Source organism: Mesoplodon mirus (genome assembly GCF_964341445.2).
Source record: "Mesoplodon mirus genome assembly, chromosome: 9".
Lineage (NCBI taxonomy): Eukaryota > Metazoa > Chordata > Mammalia > Artiodactyla > Ziphiidae > Mesoplodon > Mesoplodon mirus.
The window spans coordinates 109007327-109029665 of NC_138985.1; the positions used below are offsets into that span (position 1 = coordinate 109007327).

Below are 22339 nucleotides of genomic sequence, written 5' to 3' on the forward strand. Positions count from 1 at the left end.
TCCCAACCCAGGGGAGCGGTGACAGCACTTAGCTACTTAGTAGTGGTTAATGATCTTCCCGGGCATCACAGTTGAAAGTGGAGATTCACATATCCGAGTCATTCTAGCAAAGTTTTCCAATAACCAAACTGAGTACCCAAAACATTTTCCTTTAATATTTGCTACCACAGGGACAAACTAGTATATGTTTTTCTCAGAGAATCAATCTGACCTTGAAGCAAAAGCATATCAGTTTCAAAACTACACCTGTCTGAGTTAGGTACATTCACTACTTTTTGTATCAACTCAGTATAATTGACATAAATTCAAAAGAATATTGCATAAATTCAAAAGCAACTATAAATGTATCAAATCAACAAACTATTCTTCAAATTTTTCTTGTAAATTTTGCAGCCACTTTATATCATGCTGTCTACTTAATTAAAATCCTTTACATATTGATTCATGTGAGAAAAGTATGCAAAGTCATAATTATTGATCTCTATTAGTAAAAGATTTAATTTGAAATTCTTATATTTGTCTGGACAGGTCACAAATGAACTTTTCCTTTCTTTGGAGCTTCAGATGTACCTTGATCATACGTAGTGTGATATTGGTGAGAAAACTTACACTGACATTTAAAATCTTTGATTGCTGAATATTTGGTTAACATTCTTTTTTGTTTCAAGAAAATCTTGGAGTAAAAAAAAAAAAAGAAAGAAAATCTTGGCATTAACAGTGCAGTAAACCTTAGTAAAACCCTTGCATGGCTCAACCAATAAGTGTTGGCAACGAAAAGCTTCTTAAATTCATGGTCTCCTACTTCTTTCAATAGCCCCCTAAACTGCTGATGTTTCATAGTATTTGCACTTAAATACCGAACAATTTTAACAACTGTGTCCATGACACTTGCACAGAGTCCATTGAGAAAAGTGAGCCCAAATATTTTCAGTATTCAGTGAATGAAGCAATGTGGGAAACATCGGTCTCTTGTTTGAAAATTCCAGCACCTCAGTCACACTGGCCACATGTCAAGTGCTCATTATGAACCATGGTGTCTATATATGTTCATAAATGCATGGGATATTTCTAGAAGGAAAAACAAAAAACTTGTAGCAATAGTTGCCTCTAAGGAGAGGAACTGTCTGGCTGAGGTAAAGGGGAAAGAGGAAACTGCCTGCCCTTCGTATTTTTACAATTTCATACCGTCTGGGTAATTTGTTGCTTAAAGTGTAAAATTCGTTTTTAGAAGTTTAAAAATCACAAAACAAACAGCATTTTTGAAAACTCACCCTGGCAAGTATGTAGAGAGTGGACGAGAGGGGACACGTCCAGGTGCGGGACGCCCTCGGTAGGAGACAAAGACAGTTGTCAATGAACGTGGCAGAAATGGGGGCAGTGAAGATGGAGCAAAGCAGGCAGATAAGAGGAGCGCCTGGGAAGTAAAAGGGTTTGGTGATAGACCAAACGTGGGCTCCACGGAGAGGGGTATCAGGAGGGAATTCCAGGTTTCCGCCTGAAGAATTACTCTAAAGAATTCTGAGTTCACACCCTTCTGTTTCTTTTTTTTTTTTTTTTTTTTGCGGTATGCGGGCCTCTCACTGTTGTGGCCTCTCCTGTTGCGGAGCACAGGCTCCGGACACGCAGGCTCAGCGGCCACGGCTCATGGGCCCAGCTTGTTCCGCGGCATGTGGGATCCTCCCAGACCGGGACACGAACCCGTGTCCCTGCATCGGCAGGCGGACTCTCAACCACTGCGCCACCAGGGAAGCCCCCCTTCTGTTTCTTTTTATGTATTTATTTTATTTATATTTTGATGTGGACCATTTTTTAAAGTCTTTATTGAATTTGTTACAGTGTTGCTTCTGTTTTATGTTTTGGTTTTTTTGGCCGCGAGGCATATGGGATCTTAGCTCCCTGACCAAGGATCAAACCAGCACCCCCATGCATTGGAAGGCGAAGTCTTGACCACTGGACCACAGGGAAGTTCCACACACTCTTGTTTTTAAAACCTGGGATACTCTCTGAATTATGCCTTATAATTCCTTATAGTTCCTTTCCCACATTCTTCCTAATATTTCCTTCTGAAATTTTGACCAGATGCTTGTTAGACCCTCTCACTCTAGCTTCCTTATCTCCTAATCCCTTTTGTATTTTTTTATTTTTCATCTCTTTATTCTACGTGCTGCATTCTGGTTAAATCATTCATTCATTATTTACCAGGTGTACTAATTTCTGCTTCAGTTATGTGTAATCTGCTTTTAATCATTCTATTAAATTTTAGGTTCCATTAAAATTTTTCTAGACATTCTATTTGCTTCTTTTTCAAATCTTCCTGTTCCTTTTGGATACTCTTTTGTGCTCTTTGGCCATTTGTATACCTTCTTTGGAGAAATCACTATGAAACTCCTTTGACCATATTTTAACTTGTTTGTTTGTTTGTTGTTGAGTTGTAGGAGTTCTTTTATATTCTGGATGTTAATTCCTATCAGATATAGGATCTGCAAATACTCTCTCCCATTCTATGGGTTGCTTTTTCACTCTGTTCATAGTGTACTTTGATGCACAAAAGTTTTCAATTTTCTTGAAGTTCAGCTTATCTGTTTATTGCTTCTGTTGTCCAGTTGCTCTGGCTAGAACTTCCAGTACTTTGTTGAATAGAAATGGTAAAAACAGACAGCAGTGCCTTGTTCCTGATCTTAGAGGAGAAGCTTTCAGTTTTTTGCCATTTGAGTGTGATGTTCACTATGGGTTTCTCATATATGGCTTTTATTAAGTTGAGATAGTTTCCCTCTATTACTGGTTTGTTGAGTGGTTTTATCATGAAAGGGTATTGAATTTTGTCAAATGCTTTTTCTGCTTCAGTTGAGATGATCATGTGGTTTTTGTTTTGTTTGTTTTTGTTTGTTTTTTGGTCATGCTGCACGGCTTGTGGGATCTTAGTTCCCTGACCAGGGATTGAACCCGAGCCCTCCACAGTGAAAGCACAGAGTCCTAAGCATTGGACCGCCTGGGAATCCCCCATGTATTTTTTTTCTTCATCCTGTTATTGTGGTTTATTAAACTGGTGGATTTTTATATGTTGAAATATCTTGAAAGTACCAAGAATAAATCTCACTTGGTCATAGTGTATAATCCTTTTAATAGCTGCTGAATTTTGTTTGCTAATATTTTGTTGAGGTTTTTTCTTTTGCATCAATGTTCATAAGGGATATTGGTCCATAGTTTTCTTGCAGTTTTTTTTTTTCTTTCTGGCTTTGGTATCAGGGCAATGCTGGCTTCATAGAATTATTTAGGAATCGTTTCTTCCTCTTCAATGTTTTGGAAAAGTTTGAGAATAATTCATATTACTTCTTTAAAATGTTTGATAAAATTCACCAGTGAAGCCATCTGGTCCTAGGCTTTTCTTCGTTGAGATATTTTTGATTACTGACTCAATCTCCTTGCCAGTTATAGGTTTATTCAGATTTTCTATTTCTTTGTGATTTACTCTTGGTAGGTTTTATGTTTCTAGAAATTTGTCCATTTCATCTGTTATCCAATTTTTTGGCATACAGTTATTCATAGTACTCTCATAATACTATTTATTTCTGTCAGATCAGTAGTAATGTCTCCACTTTCATTTCTGATTTTAGTAATGTGATATTCTTGACCTTATCTTTCATACCTTTTATTGAACTTTTAAATTAAAATTTCAGTTGTGTTTTTTAGTGTCAGAAGCTCTTTCCAGGCTTCCCTGGTGGCGCAGTGGTTGAGAGTCCGCCTGCCGATGCAGGGGACACGGGTTCGTGCCCCGGGAAGATCCCACATGACACGGAGCGGCTAGGCCCGTGAGCCATGGCTGCTGAGCCTGCGCGTCTGGAGACTGTGCTCCGCAACGGCAGAGGCCACAACGGTGAGAGGCCCGCGTACCGCAAAAAAAAAAACAAACAAAAAAAACAAAAAAAACCTCTTTCCTATTTAACAATACCATGCTGTAATTATGGGATTTCTTTTAAAAAGTTCTATCTGCTCCTTATTTCAGTTCATGGTTTTGGTCTTTCGGGTTGGAAGCGTTCCTCAAATGCCCAGTTGAAAGTTTTGTGGAAAGTCTGGGGCCCTGTCAACTGGCGGGCTGCACTGTAGGGGGATCAGGTAGTAAGCCTGATTTTTTGTTATTGTTTGAATGATCTCCAGTGTTGGTATTACCCATAGGTCTTTTCTTTGTAGCCGTCCAATGTTTCCAAGAGTCCTGAGAGCTTTTGCTTGTGAGTAGTGCTAGGCTGGTTGTGTTCTGGGTGCCAGGTGGGGTCAGGGGGCTGAGAGCCATCATTAGCACAGGGACTTTGACTTTGCCCTTCTGCTCTCATTTGGTCCATTGCCCTCACCTGATTCCATTTTTACAGAGCAAAGCCTCTGGTCTCCAGCAGAGTCCAAGTCCTAAGACTTGGTGCTATGCACTCAACCTGATTATTTGAAGAAGCAAGTTTTTGTCTGTGACACGATAATCAGGTGCTTAGTGATCAAAAGGACAAAGCTAGGATGGCTAGTGCTAAGCTGAAAAACTAAAAATTGCCTTCTTGAGAATAAACATATGAATCTTATTTAGCTCCAAGGAAAGGATAAGAAATCAGGATGCCGTTTTTAACGTTTTAATGTGGCCGGAAATGAAACTTGGATTTTAATCAGTGGATGCACTTTACCATTAATGTAACATACCATTATGATGAGTCTTTAAAGGAAATTCAGCAAACTAACGAAAGGAACTTGCACCTTTATCAAATACATTTAAAAAGACGCTTCCTGAGTGCAAAATATTTTCCTAAATCGAAGTGGTCAGAAGGCAAATATCAAGCTGAATGTCCAACAGATGCCAAGGAGCCCCTTAGACGTCACTCCATGATCTACCACTAGATGGCGATGGTGAGCACAAGCTAGGTCTTTGCCCTTAACAATTCCCTATTTTTTTAAATAACAAGGCTGTGGAACTATTTTCCTTACATACTTGCGGTAGCCTATCATCACTTTTTGTGTGTGTGTGTGTGTGTGGTACGCGGACCTCTCACTGTTGTGGCCTCTCCCGCTGCGGAGCACAGGCTCCGGACTCACAGGCTCAGCGTCCATGGCTCACGGGCCCAGCCGCTCCGAGGCATGTGGGATCTTCCCGGACCGGGGCACGAACCCGTGTCCCCTGCATCGGCAGGCAGACTCCCAGCCACTGCGCCACCAGGGAAGCCCTATCATCACTTTTTGGTCCCTGATTTAATCCTAAGAACTTCTCTTAACTCCATCTGACCCATAAATCATGCCAATTTGTTGCAGTGGTTTTGTATTCATATATCACATGGATGTTTGTTATGACCGTAAACCAGCGCACAGCAGGGATAATAAGCCGCATCTAAGCCAGTGGAAGGCACATAGGGTAGTTTAGATACTATGAAATTAAACAGTTTTTGTTTGTTTGTTTGTTTGTCTTTGGCCACACCGCGTGGCTTGTGGGATCTTAGTTCCCCCGACCACAGATTGAACCTGGGCCCCTGGCAGTGGAAGCGCGGAGCCCTAACCACTGAACCGCCAGGGAATCCCTGAAATTAAATACTTTTCAAGTGTTCTTTTTTTTTTTTTTTTTTTTTTTTCCGTATGCGGGCCTCTCACTGTTGTGGCCTTTCCCGTTGCGGAGCACAGGCTCTGGACGCGCAGGCTCAGCGGCCATGGCTCACGGGCCCAGCCGCTCCGCGGCATATGGGATCCTCCCAGACCGGGGAACGAACCCGCATCCCCTGCATCGGCAGGCGGACTCTCAACCACTGCGCCACCAGGGAGGCCCTTCAAGTGTTCTTTTTTAAAATGAATTCTACTTGGTATATTATTTGTTGGATGTAGTAACTTAATGGAATGTTACTGTGCAGCAGTTAAACATGCTATATTGTTTTAATTTCTAATAACACCCCCAAAATAAACCTGAAATCCTGGTAAGGGGAAACTCTCTTCTCATGTTTTAAGACAGCGAAGGCAAACCAGTTCTGAGAACATCAGAGACTTCACTGGCCAACTCCAGAGGCACCAACTCTAACTGTGACCCAGATTTTTTTTTTTTTTTTCGGTATGCGGGCCTCTCACTGTTGTGGCCTCTCCCGTTGCGGAGCACAGGCTCCGGACGCGCAGGCTCAGCGGCCATGGCTCACGGGCCCAGCCGCTCCGCGGCATGTGGGATCTTCCCGGACCGGGGCACGAACCCGTGTCCCCTGCATCGGCAGGCGGACTCTCAACCACTGCACCACCAGGGAAGCCCTGTGACCCAGATTTTATCTTGGAGCTGATCAGAAGGCATCAAGTTGAAGCCAGGTTTACACTCTGATTCCTCCAACTACCTCGAGTGGTTTTTTTCAAGAGGAGTCTGGGTAGGAATGAGCTAAGGTTAGAGGCAGCATTTTTGTTACCTGGTAAACAGGTACAGATGGAGTTCATAAACAGCAGCACGTGGCACTCACAGGAAACAAAACACTTGAAAATACACCTGCTTCTGCTAAATCACAGGCTTTACAGAGATTCTGTTTAGCATTGTCTTGTGTTTCCAAATCAAGCTTGGCTTTTAGTAGATTTTTAACCAAGAACAGCTACACACTGGCCTCTAAATCCATCTTTTGAATTTAGTTGAAGAAGACACAGCCTGATGCCAGTCTGGAGTACAAAAGACATAGATGAGATTTGACCTTGAAAGGGTAAAAATGTCGACTTCTAGGGGAAAGCGAGTACTTTCTCTCTCGGCTGAGACACCAAGATGATCTGTGGCAGCTTCTCCTGGCAATGTGTGGTCCTAAGACCAAATCCCTAGTTGGTGGTAATCGTGGTCTCCAGAGCATGGAGCACCCTCTCCGCTGCTGAACGTGTGACTGGCCATGTCAGTCCCCCTCAGAGCCAGAGGTTCCCTAAGGATTCCTGCCCTCCAGTTATGCTGGAATAATGTTCCAGATAAAGGAATATGTTCAAGGCACTGCTGCCTACAACCAGAGCCCTTCCAGTGCGAGAGCAATGGACTGAAGTTTTCTCCCAGGTTCCTTGTTCTTTGCCTCACTCACATACTGATTGGAATTTTTCTGTAAGAAAAAGTGTTTTTTTCTGTCTCACTAAAAGCTCTGTCCGACTCCATCGCCTGCTTAACAAGCAGTAGCCAAGGGAGGAGGTTTGAAGTTCACTGGTTGATAATTGGCTGGGGCTGCTGTTTCGGCTACTCTGAGTGGCTACTCTAATCCAGCTCGCTTCACCATGGGATCAAGAGCTCATATTTCCTCTTCCATTTGGTCTACAAACACTCATGGAGTTCCTGCCAGGGGCTGGCACCTTTCTAGGGGCTGGCTCTGCGGTGGTTAAAAAAGATAGTTCAATCCCTGCCTTCACGTGGCTTATATTGTGCTGGGTAACTAGACAAAAACTATCTAACTGGGCTTCCCTGGTGGCGCAGTGGTTGAGAGTCCGCCTGCCGATGCAGGGGACACGGGTTCGTGCCCTGGTCCGGGAAGATCCCACATGCTGCGGAGCGGCTGGGCCTGTGAGCCATGGCCGCTGAGCCTGCGCGTCCGGAGCCTGTGCTCCGCAACGGGAGAGGCCACAGCAGTGAGAGGCCCGCATACCACACACACACAAAAAAAACTATCTAACTGAATACACATCCAAATAATTTCAGGTAAGTGATAAGAAGTGATATTGATCTTTATGAAGATCAATAAAATTGAGTAGGGGGGCTAAAAGGTGATGGGGTAGGAGAGGATGGTGGGCTGAATAATGGCTCTAATCCCTGTCCAGGCCTTAGTCCCTGCTCAGGCCCTAATCCCTAGAACCTGTGAATGTTCCCTTATATGGCAAAAAGGACTGCAGATGTGATTAACCGAAGAATTTTGAGATGGGGCGATTATGTCAGGGAAATAAAATTGAAAAGAAAATCTCCTGCCTACCCAGAAAAGCCCTGCGCAAAGGTAGAAGAGAAAGAAAACAGTTTTATTATTGGATAAGCATTGTGCCAGAAAGAGATGCACGTCACAGGCAATGCACTAAGAGACGGCAAAGAAAGAAAGAAATTTCACCCTAATTTTTTTTTTGGCTGTGTTGGGTCTTCGTTGTTGCGCGTGGGCTTTCTCTAGTTGCAGCGAGCAGGGGCTACACTTCGTTGCGGTGCACGGGCTTCTCATCGTGGTGGCTTCTCTTGTTGCGGAGCATGGGCTCTAGGCACGCGGGCTTTAGTAGTTATGGCTCCTGGGCCCTAGAGTGTAGGCTCAGTAGTTGTGGCGCACGGGCTTAGTTGCTCCGTGGCATTTGGGATCTTCCCGGACCAGGGATCGAACCCATGTCCCCTGCATTGGCAGGCGGATCCTTAACCACTTCGCCACAGGGAAGTCCTCACCCTATTTTATAGCCCAGCAGGTGCGACCCCACTGCACACGTGTTCTCCAGGGAAAGCATAGCCAGTCCTCGGGTAAGAAGACTTGACAGCACCATTTGTCACACAGAGTTCACCCTAAATTCGCCTGGAATTGGGTGGCCACCCGTGATAGCTAATTGCCTTTATGCAAAGGAAACATCCACTTCTTGTATCTTGGTGACGGGAGGAGGTTTGCAGCCCGGAGCCCGGTGCTGCTGGAGAGGTAGGCTCCCACCTCCCGCGGGCAGGGGACACTGGCCGCTGTTCCCTTGATGTTTGCATTTCGGAGAGATGGCTCCCAGGTCCTCGAGAAAGACGGTCCTGGGTTGTAAAGCCAGCAAGAGGCTTAGTGAGCTGTAAAAAGATTTATATACACCTCAAAGGGGCAGAGAAAGAACTTCCAATTAGAAGTTTTCTAAAGAAAATGCTGTTAGTGGAGGGCGGGGAGAGTTTTTCCCTTTTTGTACCAGGGAGAATTAAAACTTACTTTTCTTAGTTTTAACTTGTATCTTCCCTTACAATTATCCTGGATTATCTGGGTGGCCCCTAAATGTAATCAATCAGAGGTGTCCTCGTAAGAGGAAGGCAGAGGGAGATTTGACTACAGCAGAGACCGATGTGATAACTGAAGCAAGATGCTACCCTCCTGGCTTTGAGGATGGAGGAAGGAGCCCTGAGACACAGAATACACACAAGGCAGCTCTAGAAGCTGGAAAAGGCAGGCCAACAGTTCTCCTTTAGAGCCTCTGCGGGGAACATGGCCTTGCTGACACTTTGACTTCCACCCAGTGAAACTGATATGGGGCTTCTGACATCCAGAACCATAAGAGAATAAATGTGCATTGTCTTAAGGCACTGAGTTTGGGGCAATTTGTCCCAGTGGCCACAGGGACCTCCTCATCTGGGTGGGAGTACGGAGGAGAGAGAAGGTCATCGGGGCGCATGTTTTGAGGAGAGGATACTTGAGCCCAAATCTGAACAAAGTGAAGGAGCGCCGCCTATAAAGAGCAGGAGGGAGAGCATCCCAGGCGGATGAAACAGCAACTCCAAAGGCCCTACGGTGGGACGGAGCTTCTGTGGCTGCGCGGAGGGGCTGGCAGGCAGTCAGACCAGGTGGAACCTTAGAGGCCGTGGCAGCACTTTGCTATGTCGTCAAAATGTGGAGTGAGCAACCTGATCTCTGTTTAAAAGGATCAAATGATTGGGGAGGCCAGGCTCCGGGCGGCCAGACGGGGGCAGGAGCAGCAGGTGGCAGGAGAGGCTCTCGCTGCAGGAAACATGGTTTCCTTTTGACCAACTATGTTCTTTTTCTTTCAAAAAAAAAAAAAAACGGACTCCTGGGGGCTTCCCTGGTGGGGCAGTGGTTAAGAATCCATCCACCTGCCAATGCAGGGGACACGGTTCGTGCCCTGGTCCAGGAAGATCCCACATGCCGCGGAGCAGCTAAGCCCGTGAGCCACAACTACTGAGCCCGTGAGCCACAACTACTGAAGCCCGCTCACCTAGAGTCCGTGCTCCACAACAAGAGAAGCCACCGCAATAAGAAGCCCGCGCACCTCAACGAAGACCCAACACAGCCAGAAATGAATAAAAATAAAATAAATAAATTTATAAAAAAAGCAAAACAAAAAAAAACGGACTCCTGGAACTAGATACGCAACAGAAGTGTCTTGTGCAGCAGAGTTGGGGGGATGACATTTCATCTCCATCTAGGGCTGCTTTACAGTGTCTGTTCTTGCCTGGGCCCTGCAGGCCACGTTCCTGGATTTGAGGACATTTTTGGGACTGCAGAAGGAGGAGCACTTTGATCTCTTCCTGAAGACTTTCCACAGGACCCAGCAAGGCTCCTTTCACCCAGGGTGCCGGCCTTGTACAGTCGGGCTTCCTCTCCAGGTGGGCAGCTGGGAGGGCTCCCGGGGTCGAGGCTGCGTGAGCACGTACGGGGGACAGCACCCGCGCGAGGCTCTCCCTGCAGACGTGGCCCCGCCAAGGTCAGCGTGCGGGTGCTTCCTGCCCCCTCCCCACACGGTCCGCCTCTGCTGGGAATTACTCTGTGTGAGTTTCCAAACCCGCCTTGGGGATGCCGTCTGAAGCCGGAGTGAGTAATACAGCGGTTCCCACTGGAGGGAAATTTCCTCTTCTCTCTCACTCCCCTAGTCATCCATTCAGAAATTAGCAACAAGCATTTGGTTTTGTTTCATATGAAGTACTAACCCGAGAGATACCTCCATCGCTAAACCACCTCCTCTCACTACCCTCCCACACTGTGGAGAAACAGCAGCACCATTTCTGTCGGGCTCGCGGTCAGGCCCAGCAGCTGACACAGGAGCAGATGGTGGGCACTGATTAAATACTTGTTGGTAAATAGAGCTGCAATGAACATTGTGGTACATGACTCTTTTTGAATTATGGTTTTCTCAGGGTATATGCCTAGTAGTGGGATTGCTGGGTCGTATGGTAGTTCTATTTGTAGTTTTTTAAGGAACCTCCATACTGTTCTCCATGGTGGCTGTATCAATTTACATTTCCCCCAACAGTGCAAGAGGGTTCCCTTTTCTCCACACCCTCTCAGGCATTTATTGTTTCTAGATTTTTTGATGATGGCCATTCTGACTGGTGTGAGATGTCATGAAGAACCTAGGGGTAAGACGGGAATAAAGACATAGACCTACTAGAGAATGGACTTGAGGATATGGGGAGGGGGAAGGGCAAGCTGGGACAAAGTGAGAGAGAGGCATGGACATCTACGTAAGGTAGATAGCTAGTGGGAAGCAGCCACATAGCACAGGGAGATCAGCTCGGTGCTTTGTGACCACCTAGAGGGGTGGGATAGGGAGGGTGGGAGGGAGGGAGAGGCAAGAGGGAAGAGATATGGGAACATATGTATATGTATAACGGATTCACTTTGTTATAAAGCAGAAACTAACACACCATTGTAAAGAAATTATACTCCAATAAAGATGTAAAAATATATATATATACATATTTGTTGGTGTTATGAGTGGGTCCTGTGGGGAGGACAGGCACAGGCTATCTGTGAGATAGATGCAGTTTTCCCTCTTGAAGATACAGAGCTGCTGCTAACCAATACCTGGGTGTTTCCGAGCCGAGCAGGACCCTATGGGGCCTTCCCGGGACAGACGCCTCCCCCACATCCTCTGCTTTAGCTTCTCCCTGAAGTATCTAGATAACAGTATCTGATGCACATTTCCTGAGTTGCTTTACAGATGCTAAAACCCCCACCAAATGCAAGCGTTTAACTACTTGATGCCCATGAGCACGTAGCCCCCAGACCTACTGGAGCCTGAGGATTGATCCTGTTAACCCCTGTGACACCGTCCTGTTAACCACCATCAACCAGAGACTTGTCCACAGCTGATCACACACCCTGCAAGTCCCCTCCCTCACTTGGCCTCTAAAAATGCTTCACTGGCAGTCGGGTGCTTAAGAATCTGTGCTTCCACTGCAGGGGGCACGGGCTTGATCCCTGGCCAGGAAGGTTTCACATGCCCCGAGGTGCGGTCAAAATTAAAAAAAAAAAAAAAATGCTTTGCTGAAACCCATTGGGGAGTTTGGGTCTTTTGAGCAGGCGAGTGGACCCAAGTTTGGTTCAGTAACATCTTCACAGAGGATTTCTGGAGACATCGTTCCCCTCATCCCCTGGCAAGCCCACCTACTTTGCCATCTAATCCAGTAGTGGGGGGGGGTCAGGCACTGCTGGAGGGGAAGAGGGACCCTCCCAGGGCCCCTCTCAAGTTTCTCTGTCCAGTGGGCCCCTGACCCTGTACAGCCCTATCTTTTTCTTGCAGGTGCGTCTAAGCTGAGGCAATCTCCATCGGGCTCGGCCATTTGACCGTTTGGCCGGTCACGGAACCGTCCCTTGCCACATCCCTCTCTAAGGCATATTGAGGGGTGAAGTCCTGAATACCAAGGCCTAGAATTTCTGACTGGCATAAAGGCTCAGGAATCCCTCACCACTCCTTTGCATTTTCTCTCTGCAGAGTGAAGGCCCCATCGTTCTATACTTAGTGTCCTTTGTCTTTGCCAAAAGAGCAAAGTACAGCAGGTGGATAATTCCTAACTGGGCATGAGGACACTTCTAGTGGGGGCTGGGGACTGGGGAGTAGTTAAGGGAAGAACCTTTCTGCTCAGAGAGACCATGACAGACAGATGAAGGCACTTTGTGGTCTGTGAAGGAATTCCCCTGGAGGGTTCTTGCCGGAATGTATTATATCCAGGAGCGTTGATGTGCCACATTTACCCATGAACTAAGAGGTATTTCACAATTACTCTGTGCTGGGCTCAGCACTTGGTGCTTTTCCCAGACACACAAATTTAGTGGTGAAAAGTGAGGCCAGGTTCCTATCAGCCATGATCCAGCTGTGTGGTGTTGGGCAAATTTCTTAACATCTCTGAGTCTCAGTTGTTTGATTTGTAAAATGAGGACTAGAAGAGTATGTTTCCTAGGGTTGTTAAGTGGATTAAATGAGATACATATGTGAAAAGTTTATCACCATGTCTGACAGAAAATAAGGACTCCCTAAATATTAACTATTATTACTAAGTATTTAGGTAAAAACTCGAGTATCTTCTGATTGCACTCATAGAAAAATCCATTCTTCTGTAACCACCAAACTTGACCTACATGCTACAATATACAGTCTACCATATGAACCTTAAAACTCTGACAAAGTATCTGACAAAGTTTTTTTCATATGTGTAAATTTTATTATAGGAAAAGTACAAAAGTTATACTATTTAATCTACAAGTAAGAAAACTTGACTGTGAGAGGTAAAATAAGACCCGAACAATTGGAGAGACATGAATCTTAAATCTCTTCAAGTGGATTTTTAAAGTAATGACAAGAAACATTTTAAAATATTGACAAGAAATTCTAAAGTTCACTTGGAAAATTAATGAGTGATTTTATTTTTTATTTTTATTTTTTAGGTAAGAAGTGGATTTATTTAGAGAGAAATATACTCCACAGACAGAGTGTGGGCCATCTCAGAAGGTGAGAGGCGGGCTTCCCTGGTGGCGCAGTGGTTGAGAGTCCGCCTGCCGATGCAGGGGACACGGGTTCGTGCCCCGGTCTGGGAAGATCCCACATGCCACGGAGCGGCTGGGCCCGTGAGCCATGGCCACTGAGCCTGCGCATCCAGAGCCTGTGCTCCGCAACGGGAGAGGCCACAACCATGAGAGGCCCGCGTACTGCAAAAAAAAAAAAAAAAAAAAGAAGGTGAGAGGCAATAAAAGAGTGATTTTAGCCAAGAAAGTTGTGGGGGAAAAAAGGAATCTGTGTTACAGGGGGAGTACTTACACTATTAGATATTAAAACTTACTTTCTGTGACAAAAATACAAACATAAAATTTCATTTGGGGAGGGAGGGTGAGGCTGCTCTAAACGTAACACCAAAGGCAGAAACCACAAAGGCTTTTTACTGTATAAGGAGTGCCCCCAAACAATGTGAAATGTTGTAAAACCAATTTCCTAACTTTTTTTGAGGTACTGTTTATTTACAGTATCATATTACTTTCAAGTGTACAGCACAGTGATTCAAAATTTTTATAGATTATACTCCATTTATAGTTATTATTAAATATTGGCTATATTCTCTGTGTTGTACAATGTATCCTTGTAGCTTATTTATTTTATACCTCTTGTAGTTTATACCTCTTAACCCCCTACTCCTATCTTGCCCTCCCTCCTTCCCTCTCCCTGCTGGTAACCACTAGTTTGTTCTCTATATCTGTGAGTCTGTTTCTTTTTTGTTATATTCACTAGTTTGTTTTATTTTTTTAGATTTGACATATAAGTGATAACATACAGTATTTGTCTTTCTCTGTTTTATTTATTTCACTAAAGCATAATATCCTCCAGGTCCATTCACAATGTTGCAAATGGCAACATTTCATTCTTTTATGGCTGAGTAGTATTCCACTGTATATGTACACCACCACTTCTTTACCCATTTGTCTGCTGATGGACACTTAGGATGCTTCTGTATCTTGACTATTGTAAATAATGCTGCTATGAACATTGGGGTGCATGTATCTTTTTGAATTAATGTCTTCGTTTTCTTCAGATATACACGCAGGAGTCAATTTCCCAACTTTTTTAAATGGACAAATAGAAAAGTGGGCAAAAGCAAATTCACAAAAGAGAAAATACAAACAGTTAATAAATAACTACGTGAAAAAACAAGCCAGTTAACTAGTAATTAAAGAAACAACATTCAAAACAATGAGAAATAACAACTTGAAATTAAATTTGAAAAAATAGCCTGTGTTTTCAAGGATATGGAAAAAGGGGCATCTCTCAAAAGAAAACCAATAAATTTTCCTTGAAGATAGCTTAGAAAACATTTGAAAAATATACTTTGCCTTTGACCTATCAGTTCCCCACTTCCAGAATTTTTAAATCAAGTATATGCAATAAAAGCATATGCCGACCGACCCTCGGCAGCTCCTGTATTATGAATCCACAGTGATATAGAAAAGTAGAAAATTTATGTGCATTTACGTTGCGATTAAGAATCATGTTATAAAAGAATATCTAATAAAACGTCAGAAAATTCACAATTTTGTTCAGTGAAAAAGGCAGAATACATCTTTGTAAGGCATTATCCTAATAACGTCAAACAAGCACAGATAAGCATTAAAAAAAAAGCCCGATAATACATACTAAGATATTAAATGTAATTGACTCTAGGAGGTAAAGTATGAGAGATTTTTGTATTTCATTTCCTATTAATGCAACAGATTTTGTGCTTTAAAAATAATTGTACAATTAGAAAGTTGCCTGTGTTGAAAAACATAAAAAAGTACGTGAAACTGTACAAGCCTGGAAAATCCAGGAAGTGTTTCGTGCGGAAAGCCAAGGCCACCTGCTAGCCGGTGAGTCACGAACGCAAGACTCGCACCTGACTCCGCACTCGCCAACCGGCTGCGGTGCGTTTCCAAGCGAAACGCCCCGGGGACGAGGACCGCCCTACGCCCCGGCCCCGGTCCCGCGCCCCGCGGCCGCGGAGGCCGGGACGCCTGCGCTCCGCTAATTTCTGGAAGCGAGGGCATTCCCGTCTCAAAGTTCACCCGATCGGGCCTTTCCTTTCTCCAGCTCTGAACAACCCAGAAGGCAGACTTTCGGGTCAGCCGCGCCTCCCGCCAGGCTCAGCCCCTGCAGTATCAGGTTCCGCGGCGCGGCCAAAGGTCGAGGTGGCTGGAGGAGAGGAGGGGGCGGCCCGGGGGCGGGGAGGCGCCCTCTCGAAGGCTCGGGCCAGCTAGGAGCGCTTAGGCCAGCGAAGCCGGGTCTAGCCGAGTGACCGCAGGCTGACCACGCGGTCGCCCAGGGACGTGCGTCCTCCGTTGGGACAAAGGGTCGGGAAACTGGAGCCGGGCTCATCCCGGAAAATCCGGGCTGTGGTCGCCATGGCAACGGAGTCGGGCCCGCGGCGGCCGCCCCCGGCCCCGGCCCGGGCCGCGAGGTGGCGCTGGGGGCGGGGGAGGGATCCCGCGCGCCCGGCCCCGCTGCCCGCCCCGCCCTCCGGCCGCGACCGCCGGCCCGAGCCCGCGACTGACCCTCGGCAGCTCCTGTAGTCACGTGGCGCTGGGAACCGGCGGGGGGGCTGGGCACGGGCCTGGCAGTGGTGAACTCGAACCTGCTGCTGTCGCCGCGGCGGGGTGGGGAGCGCGGCCGCCGGCGCCGGCTTTCCGGCCTCATGGACGCGCGACGCGCCTCCGCGCTCCCCGCCAGAGAGGTTCGACCCGGGCAGGACGCGGGGTTCCACGCAGGCCCGTGGCGGGGCGGCACTACCTGCCGGGCGCGTGACCGAGTGCGCGCTGTTTGGGGGGGGCACACTGCTGGACCGAATGGGGGGGCGAGTCCGCGCACCTGCGCACAGGCTCCGCGAGCTGCGCTCTGCGTGGGGACCGGAAAGGGCCCCCTCGGGGAGCGCGGAGCCGTGTGTCCGCGAACGTGGACGGGGGGGAACACGCGCGAATACAGAAGGGGGGGTGTGGGGTCTCCACGGCCTTTTGCCTCCCAGCACGCGCCAGCGGATTCTCACCGAGTCCTGGTCACAAGAGCTCGCCTGCGCAGCCCCCTGGGAAACAGACCTGGAATTCCTGCTGGGAGGAGGGTGGGGGGAGGGGAGCCAGCAGGGATTCCAGAGTTCCTGCCATAGGCCGGCCTTTTCGCCTGGACAATTCATGCTGTGACCTTAGCAGTGGAGGAAGTGACCCCCAGACGCGGCCCTGTGCTTCCTTGGTGCAGGGGGCACGTTCATTTATTAATCCAGTATCCATTAAGGTCACTCTGCCAGGCGGGGTGTGGGGCAGGGGTGGGGGAGGGGTGGCTGGCGAGGACACAAAGATGACTGCCCTAGGGGAGCTCACAGCCTCACGTACGTTTTCTCTCCCCTCCCCACAGGTAAGGCTGGCCTCTCTGCCCTCAGAGGTCTGAGCTCTGCCATGGGGGTAGGGGTGTCTTTACTGCTGCAGTTTTCTCTGACGTCTGGGGACTTCCAGAGTGTGGGCGGAAGCAGGCGCTCCAGCCGCAGGAACATCCCCGGGAGGAGCTGGAAAAAGCCTCATCTCCAGCTCCACAGCCTCCAGGGTAGAGTGTGGCCTTCTTTGTTGGGTTCTCGAACCATTCCATGGCCCCCGTGCTCAGGCCTCCCCATCCTGGTTGGAAGGAGGGCGCCTGTGGGGAAGGGGTCAGGCTCTCACGTCCTGGGAGTCTTCCCTGTGCTCATTCTGACCGCTGGGAATGAGTCATGTCTGTGCTGCTGGAGAGGAGTACAGGCTCTGCGGAAATGAGGAGGATGTGTCTGGAACTTGTGAGCAGGCAGTGAAGGTCCCGAGGAGTCTAACCGTCACTCCGCCCTGCAGGGATCTGCGCTCCCAGGCTCTGGAAGAGCTGAATGGGGGGCAGCCCCTGGCGGGGTTGGGGCAGGACCGGTATCGGCCAGAGATTACAGCCTCTTCCTTCCTCCCCTTTTCTTGCCCCAATAATCCCTATCACCCGAGGGAGGCAGAGACAGGAGCGCCCCCGAGGGCAGCAGGCTGCGGGCGCTCCTGGGGTTCAAGAGCGCTCTCTTTCCTGCAACGGCCTAATTGTGTGGGGGGGTGGAGGGGGGCAGAAGGGGGGGACGTGGGCACAGTGTGGGCCAGCAGTGGCCTGGCATCATGCTGGGCCGGCAGTAGCATCCGGTGCTCCCCTCCTGGTCCTGAAAAGGGACGATTTCACTGGCGCTCCAGGCTGCTCCCGTGAGAGACCGAGGTTAGGGAGGCCAAAGTGCCTTCCCCAAGATTGGATTAGATTAGAGCCCAGGAGAGGATCATAGAAATGAGAGGCCACTGGAACTTCTTTCTGTGAGATCTTTACAAACTCAGGTAGTTTAGAGGAAGGAACACTGGCCTGGGAGTTTAGAAGATTTGTCCCCTAGTCTTGCTTCTGCTGTTGGTTTACTCTGTGCCCTCGGGCAAGTCCCATCACCCTGTTATGCCTCACCGTTGCTCCACCTATGAAGCAGGGAGCTTAATATCTCTGGTCCAGCCTCACTGAGTTGCTGTGAAGCTCCGATATGCCAACAGGAAATAGTAGAAACAAGGAGAGGGCAGAAGGGAAATACTTGGAAAAGCGTAAAGCACTGTAGGGAGAGGTGACTGCGTTTTCTGGTCCGTCCTAAGGCAGGAATGTTCATACAGCCAGCACTGGAGTGTCTACTCCATGCCAGGCACGGGCTGAGGGGGATTCCAAGGAGTGTCAGGGTTCTTCCTTCTGGTAGTTTCCAGGGTCAGTAAGGACTTAATTAACGACAGATATACTTGAAATGGTATCTGGAAGCCCAAAATTTAAATCATATAATACAAGGAAATAGAAGAGTAGTCTAGTAGTCTAGATTCCAGGGCTCCAGGAATGGAGAGGGGTGAGCTCCTCTTGGGCCTGGGGTCTGCAGGGGAGGAGCTGGGGGCAGGCCGTGTGGCTCTGTAGAGTGACTGTGCCTTTCCACCCCCAGCAGAGGAAGAACCGATGCTGGAACGTCGCTGCAGGGGCCCTGTGGCCATGGGCCCCGCCCAGCCCCGACTCCTTTCTGGGCCCTCCCAGGAGTCGCCCCAGACTCTGGAGAAGGAGCCCCAAGGGCTGAGGTCACAAGGCACTGCTGTGGCCCAGTCGGGCAGCCAGGCCCTAGGTCGGGCCCACCGTTGTGCCCACTGCCGAAGGCACTTCCCGGGCTGGGTGGCCCTCTGGCTTCATGCCCGGCGCTGCCAGGCCCGGCTGCCCCTGCCCTGTCCCGAGTGTGGCCGTCGCTTCCGCCACGCCCCTTTCTTGGCACTGCACTGCCAGGTCCATGCCGCCGCCACCCCAGACCTGGGCTTTGCCTGCCACCTCTGCGGGCAGAGCTTCCGAGGCTGGGTGGCCCTGGTTCTGCACCTGCTGGCCCACTCGGCGGCAAAGCGGCCCATCGCCTGTCCCGACTGCGAGAGACGCTTCTGGCGGAGAAAGCAGCTGCGGGCCCATTTGCGGCGCTGCCACCCCCCGGCGCCCGAAGCCCGGCCCTTCATATGCGGCAACTGTGGCCGCAGCTTCGCCCAGTGGGACCAGCTGGTTGCTCACAAGCGGGTTCACGTGGCCGAAGCCCTGGAGGAAGCGGCGGCCAAGGCCCTCGGGCCTCGGCCTCGGGGCCGTCCTGCGGTGACCGCGCCCCGGCCCGGTGGAGACGCCGTCGACCGCCCCTTCCAGTGTACCTGCTGCGGGAAGCGCTTCCGCCACAAGCCCAACCTGATCGCCCACCGCCGCGTGCACACAGGCGAGAGGCCCCACCAGTGCCCTGAGTGCGGGAAGCGCTTCACCAATAAGCCCTACCTGACCTCGCACCGGCGCATCCACACGGGCGAGAAGCCCTACCCGTGCACCGAGTGCGGCCGCCGCTTCCGCCACAAACCCAACCTGCTGTCGCACAGCAAGATCCACAAACGCTCCGAAGGCTCTGCGCAGTGTGCCCCCCGCTCGGGGAGCCCCCAGCTTCCCGCCGGCCCCCCGGAGCCCTCGTCAGAGCCCGCCCCGGAGCCCCCGCTGAAGCCGGCCCCGGAGCCTTTGGAGGCCCCAGGGGAGCCCCCCGGCCACCAGGCGGAGGCCCCGCCCTCTCTCTACAGCTGCGAGGACTGTGGGCGGAGCTTCCGGCTGGAGCGCTTCCTGCGGGCGCATCAGCGGCAGCACACGGGCGAGCGGCCCTTCACCTGCGCCGAGTGCGGGAAGAACTTCGGCAAGAAGACCCACCTGGTGGCCCACTCCCGAGTCCACTCAGGCGAGCGGCCCTTTGCCTGTGAGGAGTGCGGGCGCCGCTTCTCCCAGGGGAGCCACCTGGCCGCCCACCGGCGCGACCACGCGCCGGAGCGGCCCTTCGTCTGCCCGGACTGCGGGAAAGCTTTCCGCCACAAGCCCTACCTGGCCGCACACCGGCGCATCCACACCGGCGAGAAGCCCTACGTCTGCCCCGACTGCGGCAAAGCCTTCAGCCAGAAGTCCAACCTGGTGTCGCATCGGCGCATCCACACGGGCGAGCGCCCCTACGCCTGCCCCGACTGCGACCGCAGCTTCAGTCAGAAGTCCAACCTCATCACCCACCGCAAGAGCCACATCCGGGACGGCGCCTTCTGCTGCGCCATCTGTGGCCAGACCTTTGACGACGAGGAGAAGCTCCTGGCCCATCAGAAGAAGCATGATGTCTGAGGGGGCAGGGGCGGCGGGGGCCGAGGGAGGTCGGGCCTGGGCGTCATTCATACTGTGCCCTGTGCTACTGCTTGTAGGAGGGAGGGGAGAGGAGGAGTGAGCGTGCCCCGTTAGAGAGGGGGGTCCTCCACCCCTGCAGTCAGGGAGTCCACTTGCAGAGCGGGGACCCCGGCCTCCAGCTGGTGTTTGCTAAGGTTCAGTCCTGACTGCCCTGCGCCCCGGAAAAGTAGCAATAGCAGCCCCACCCGCCCCCTTAGAGCCCTCCGGCCGGAGGGGCCGCCAGTGGACAGGAAGACCTCGCTCCTCTGGTGTTAACGCCTTAATGTCTCTGTCTCTTGTTATGAGTTCCTTCAGCTCGTTTTTTGGAAGTAGGTGTGGTTCAGTCCTTAGTGAATGAGCGCCCGGGAGGAAAAGTGGACCAGATGGATATACCTGGGAGAACCCGCCGGCCTCGGGCGGCACCTGGGCCTTTTCCAGTACTGGGAGGCGAAGCCGAGCTGCTCCAGCCTGCCTCACCGCACCCCCTCCGTCCTGCCCCTGCACAGGCACCCAGATTTGGAGAGACCCATCTACTGCTAGTGCTCGGCTCACCTTCCTCCCAGAAGATCCCGTCCCCCGCCCTGGGCGTTTCCCCATCTGTCTGACTTGCTTTACCCACCAGCCTCCCAGCGCTTAGGGCATCCCCTGGCTGTCAGCCACCGTGCGTCAGGGCTTTTGTCTGGACACCGCAGCCTGCCTTCACTCCCTTCAGAACTCAGCATGTAGTGGGGAGGACTGCCCCATTGATAACGGAGGGCCAGCTGATGGGAAATGGGGGTGAGTTTCCCCTTAGCATTTCTAGCGTCTGGATGCCCAGCCTCTGCTTGAATACTTAGGTGACAGGGAGTTTCCCCCCACCCCCCCAGGCCCTGGTTCTATTGTAGGATAGTTCTGATTGTTAGAAATTCTTCCTTATAATGAATGAAGTCTGCTCCCCTGTAATTTCTACTGTTGGGCCTTGTTCTCTGGAACTAAACACAACCACTTATCCTCCTTTTCAAACTAGAGAATAAAGATCTGGTTTTAGAACCGGTGGCTGAGAAGTGTTCCTTTGTCCTGGGGAGCTGTGGAGTTGGAGGGGTTGGGCGTTGGGGTGGGTGACAGGCCCAGTGGCCGGCCTGTCAAGCTTCTCTGCACCCCGCCCGTACTTCCCCGGGGTGGGGTCAGGCACACTCAGCAAGTGGGGTTTCCTCTCTAGGGGTCAAGTCAACCTTGCTGGGTGTCAGTTGTCAGGGAGAAAACGTCTGACTTGATTCTGTCCTGCCGTGCCTCCCTGGCTGGCCTGCTACAGTTCCCATATCTGTAGCAGACATGGACGCTTCCCTGCACTGGTTGCTTCATATGCATTTGAGTGCCTATTTTTGACAGGTATCAATAGGCCCTTTTCCTGTCTGTCTTAGTAGTTTCTGCATAGATTGCCAGCACCTAGCACAGAGCCTGGTGCAACCACAATTTGTTAATACGATGGCACCTTGCAAAGAAGTTTACCTAAATTATCTAACAATTTAAAGTTTGGCAGGTACTCTTTTTACAGATGAAAACATTTGCTCAAGGTCATAAAACTGGTGATCACCAGAGGCAATACAAACCGGGGTGTGTTCAACCCCAAACCCATGCTCTTGACCGCTGCTGCGTGTTTATTGGGTGATTGCAGTACTGCGGCCTTTGGTGAAGACAAGTATTAAATGTCTACTGTGTGCTTGATGTGATGGAAACGGGGGTTTACAAAGATAAGACTCGGTCTTACCCCTAAGATGCCTAAGTGTGGGGGGACTTATACCTGTACACAAATCGTGAGTGGAGAGAGATGGATGAGGGTTTGCTGGGGTTGCAAGTGTGTAGGATGGAAGCAGACAGAGCTTTATGTTGCTTTATGGGGTTAGGAGGCCACTTCAAAACCTGGGTAGTTGATGGCAAATTCTCTCTCTCGGGGCCTGGGAGCATTGTCTCCAGAAAGCCTCACTTAAATATGTCTCTCTAAGGGAGCTCAGGGCTTCAAGTGACAGGAGCAGTGCTTTTTGCGGGGTGACGAGGAAAGTAGCTAGATGTCTGGGGATTATGGGCAGGGAACAGGGGACAGGTCCTCAGGTATCTAGGGTTAGGATGGGGGAGGGGAAGGGCGAAGTAGAGGGAATCTGATCAGCGTTCCTGACTTTTAGAAAAATCATTACTTGTAAAGGAAATGCCCGGC

At 49.9% G+C, this 22339-nt stretch overlaps 1 protein-coding gene across 1 annotated transcript; it reads left to right on the forward strand.

The window, feature by feature from the left end:
- The first annotated feature begins 15730 nt into the window (after positions 1 to 15730).
- Positions 15731 to 21177, forward strand: REPIN1 (replication initiator 1). The gene is made up of 3 exons (XM_082631983.1): positions 15731 to 16132; positions 16804 to 16989; positions 18395 to 21177. The coding sequence occupies exons 2-3, from the start codon at positions 16845 to 16847 to the stop codon at positions 20107 to 20109; spliced, it is 1860 nt and encodes a 619-aa protein (XP_082488109.1). The 5' UTR covers positions 15731 to 16132; positions 16804 to 16844; the 3' UTR covers positions 20110 to 21177.
- The last annotated feature ends 1162 nt before the right edge of the window (positions 21178 to 22339 follow it).

Coding starts and splice junctions, on each gene's coding strand:
- REPIN1 (XM_082631983.1), top strand. CDS start 16,845: ATGGGGGTAGGGGTGTCTTTACTGCTGCAGTTTTCTCTGACGTCTGGG. Junction 16,990..18,394: donor CCAGCTCCACAGCCTCCAGG/GTAGAGTGTGGC, acceptor TTCCACCCCCAG/CAGAGGAAGAACCGATGCTG.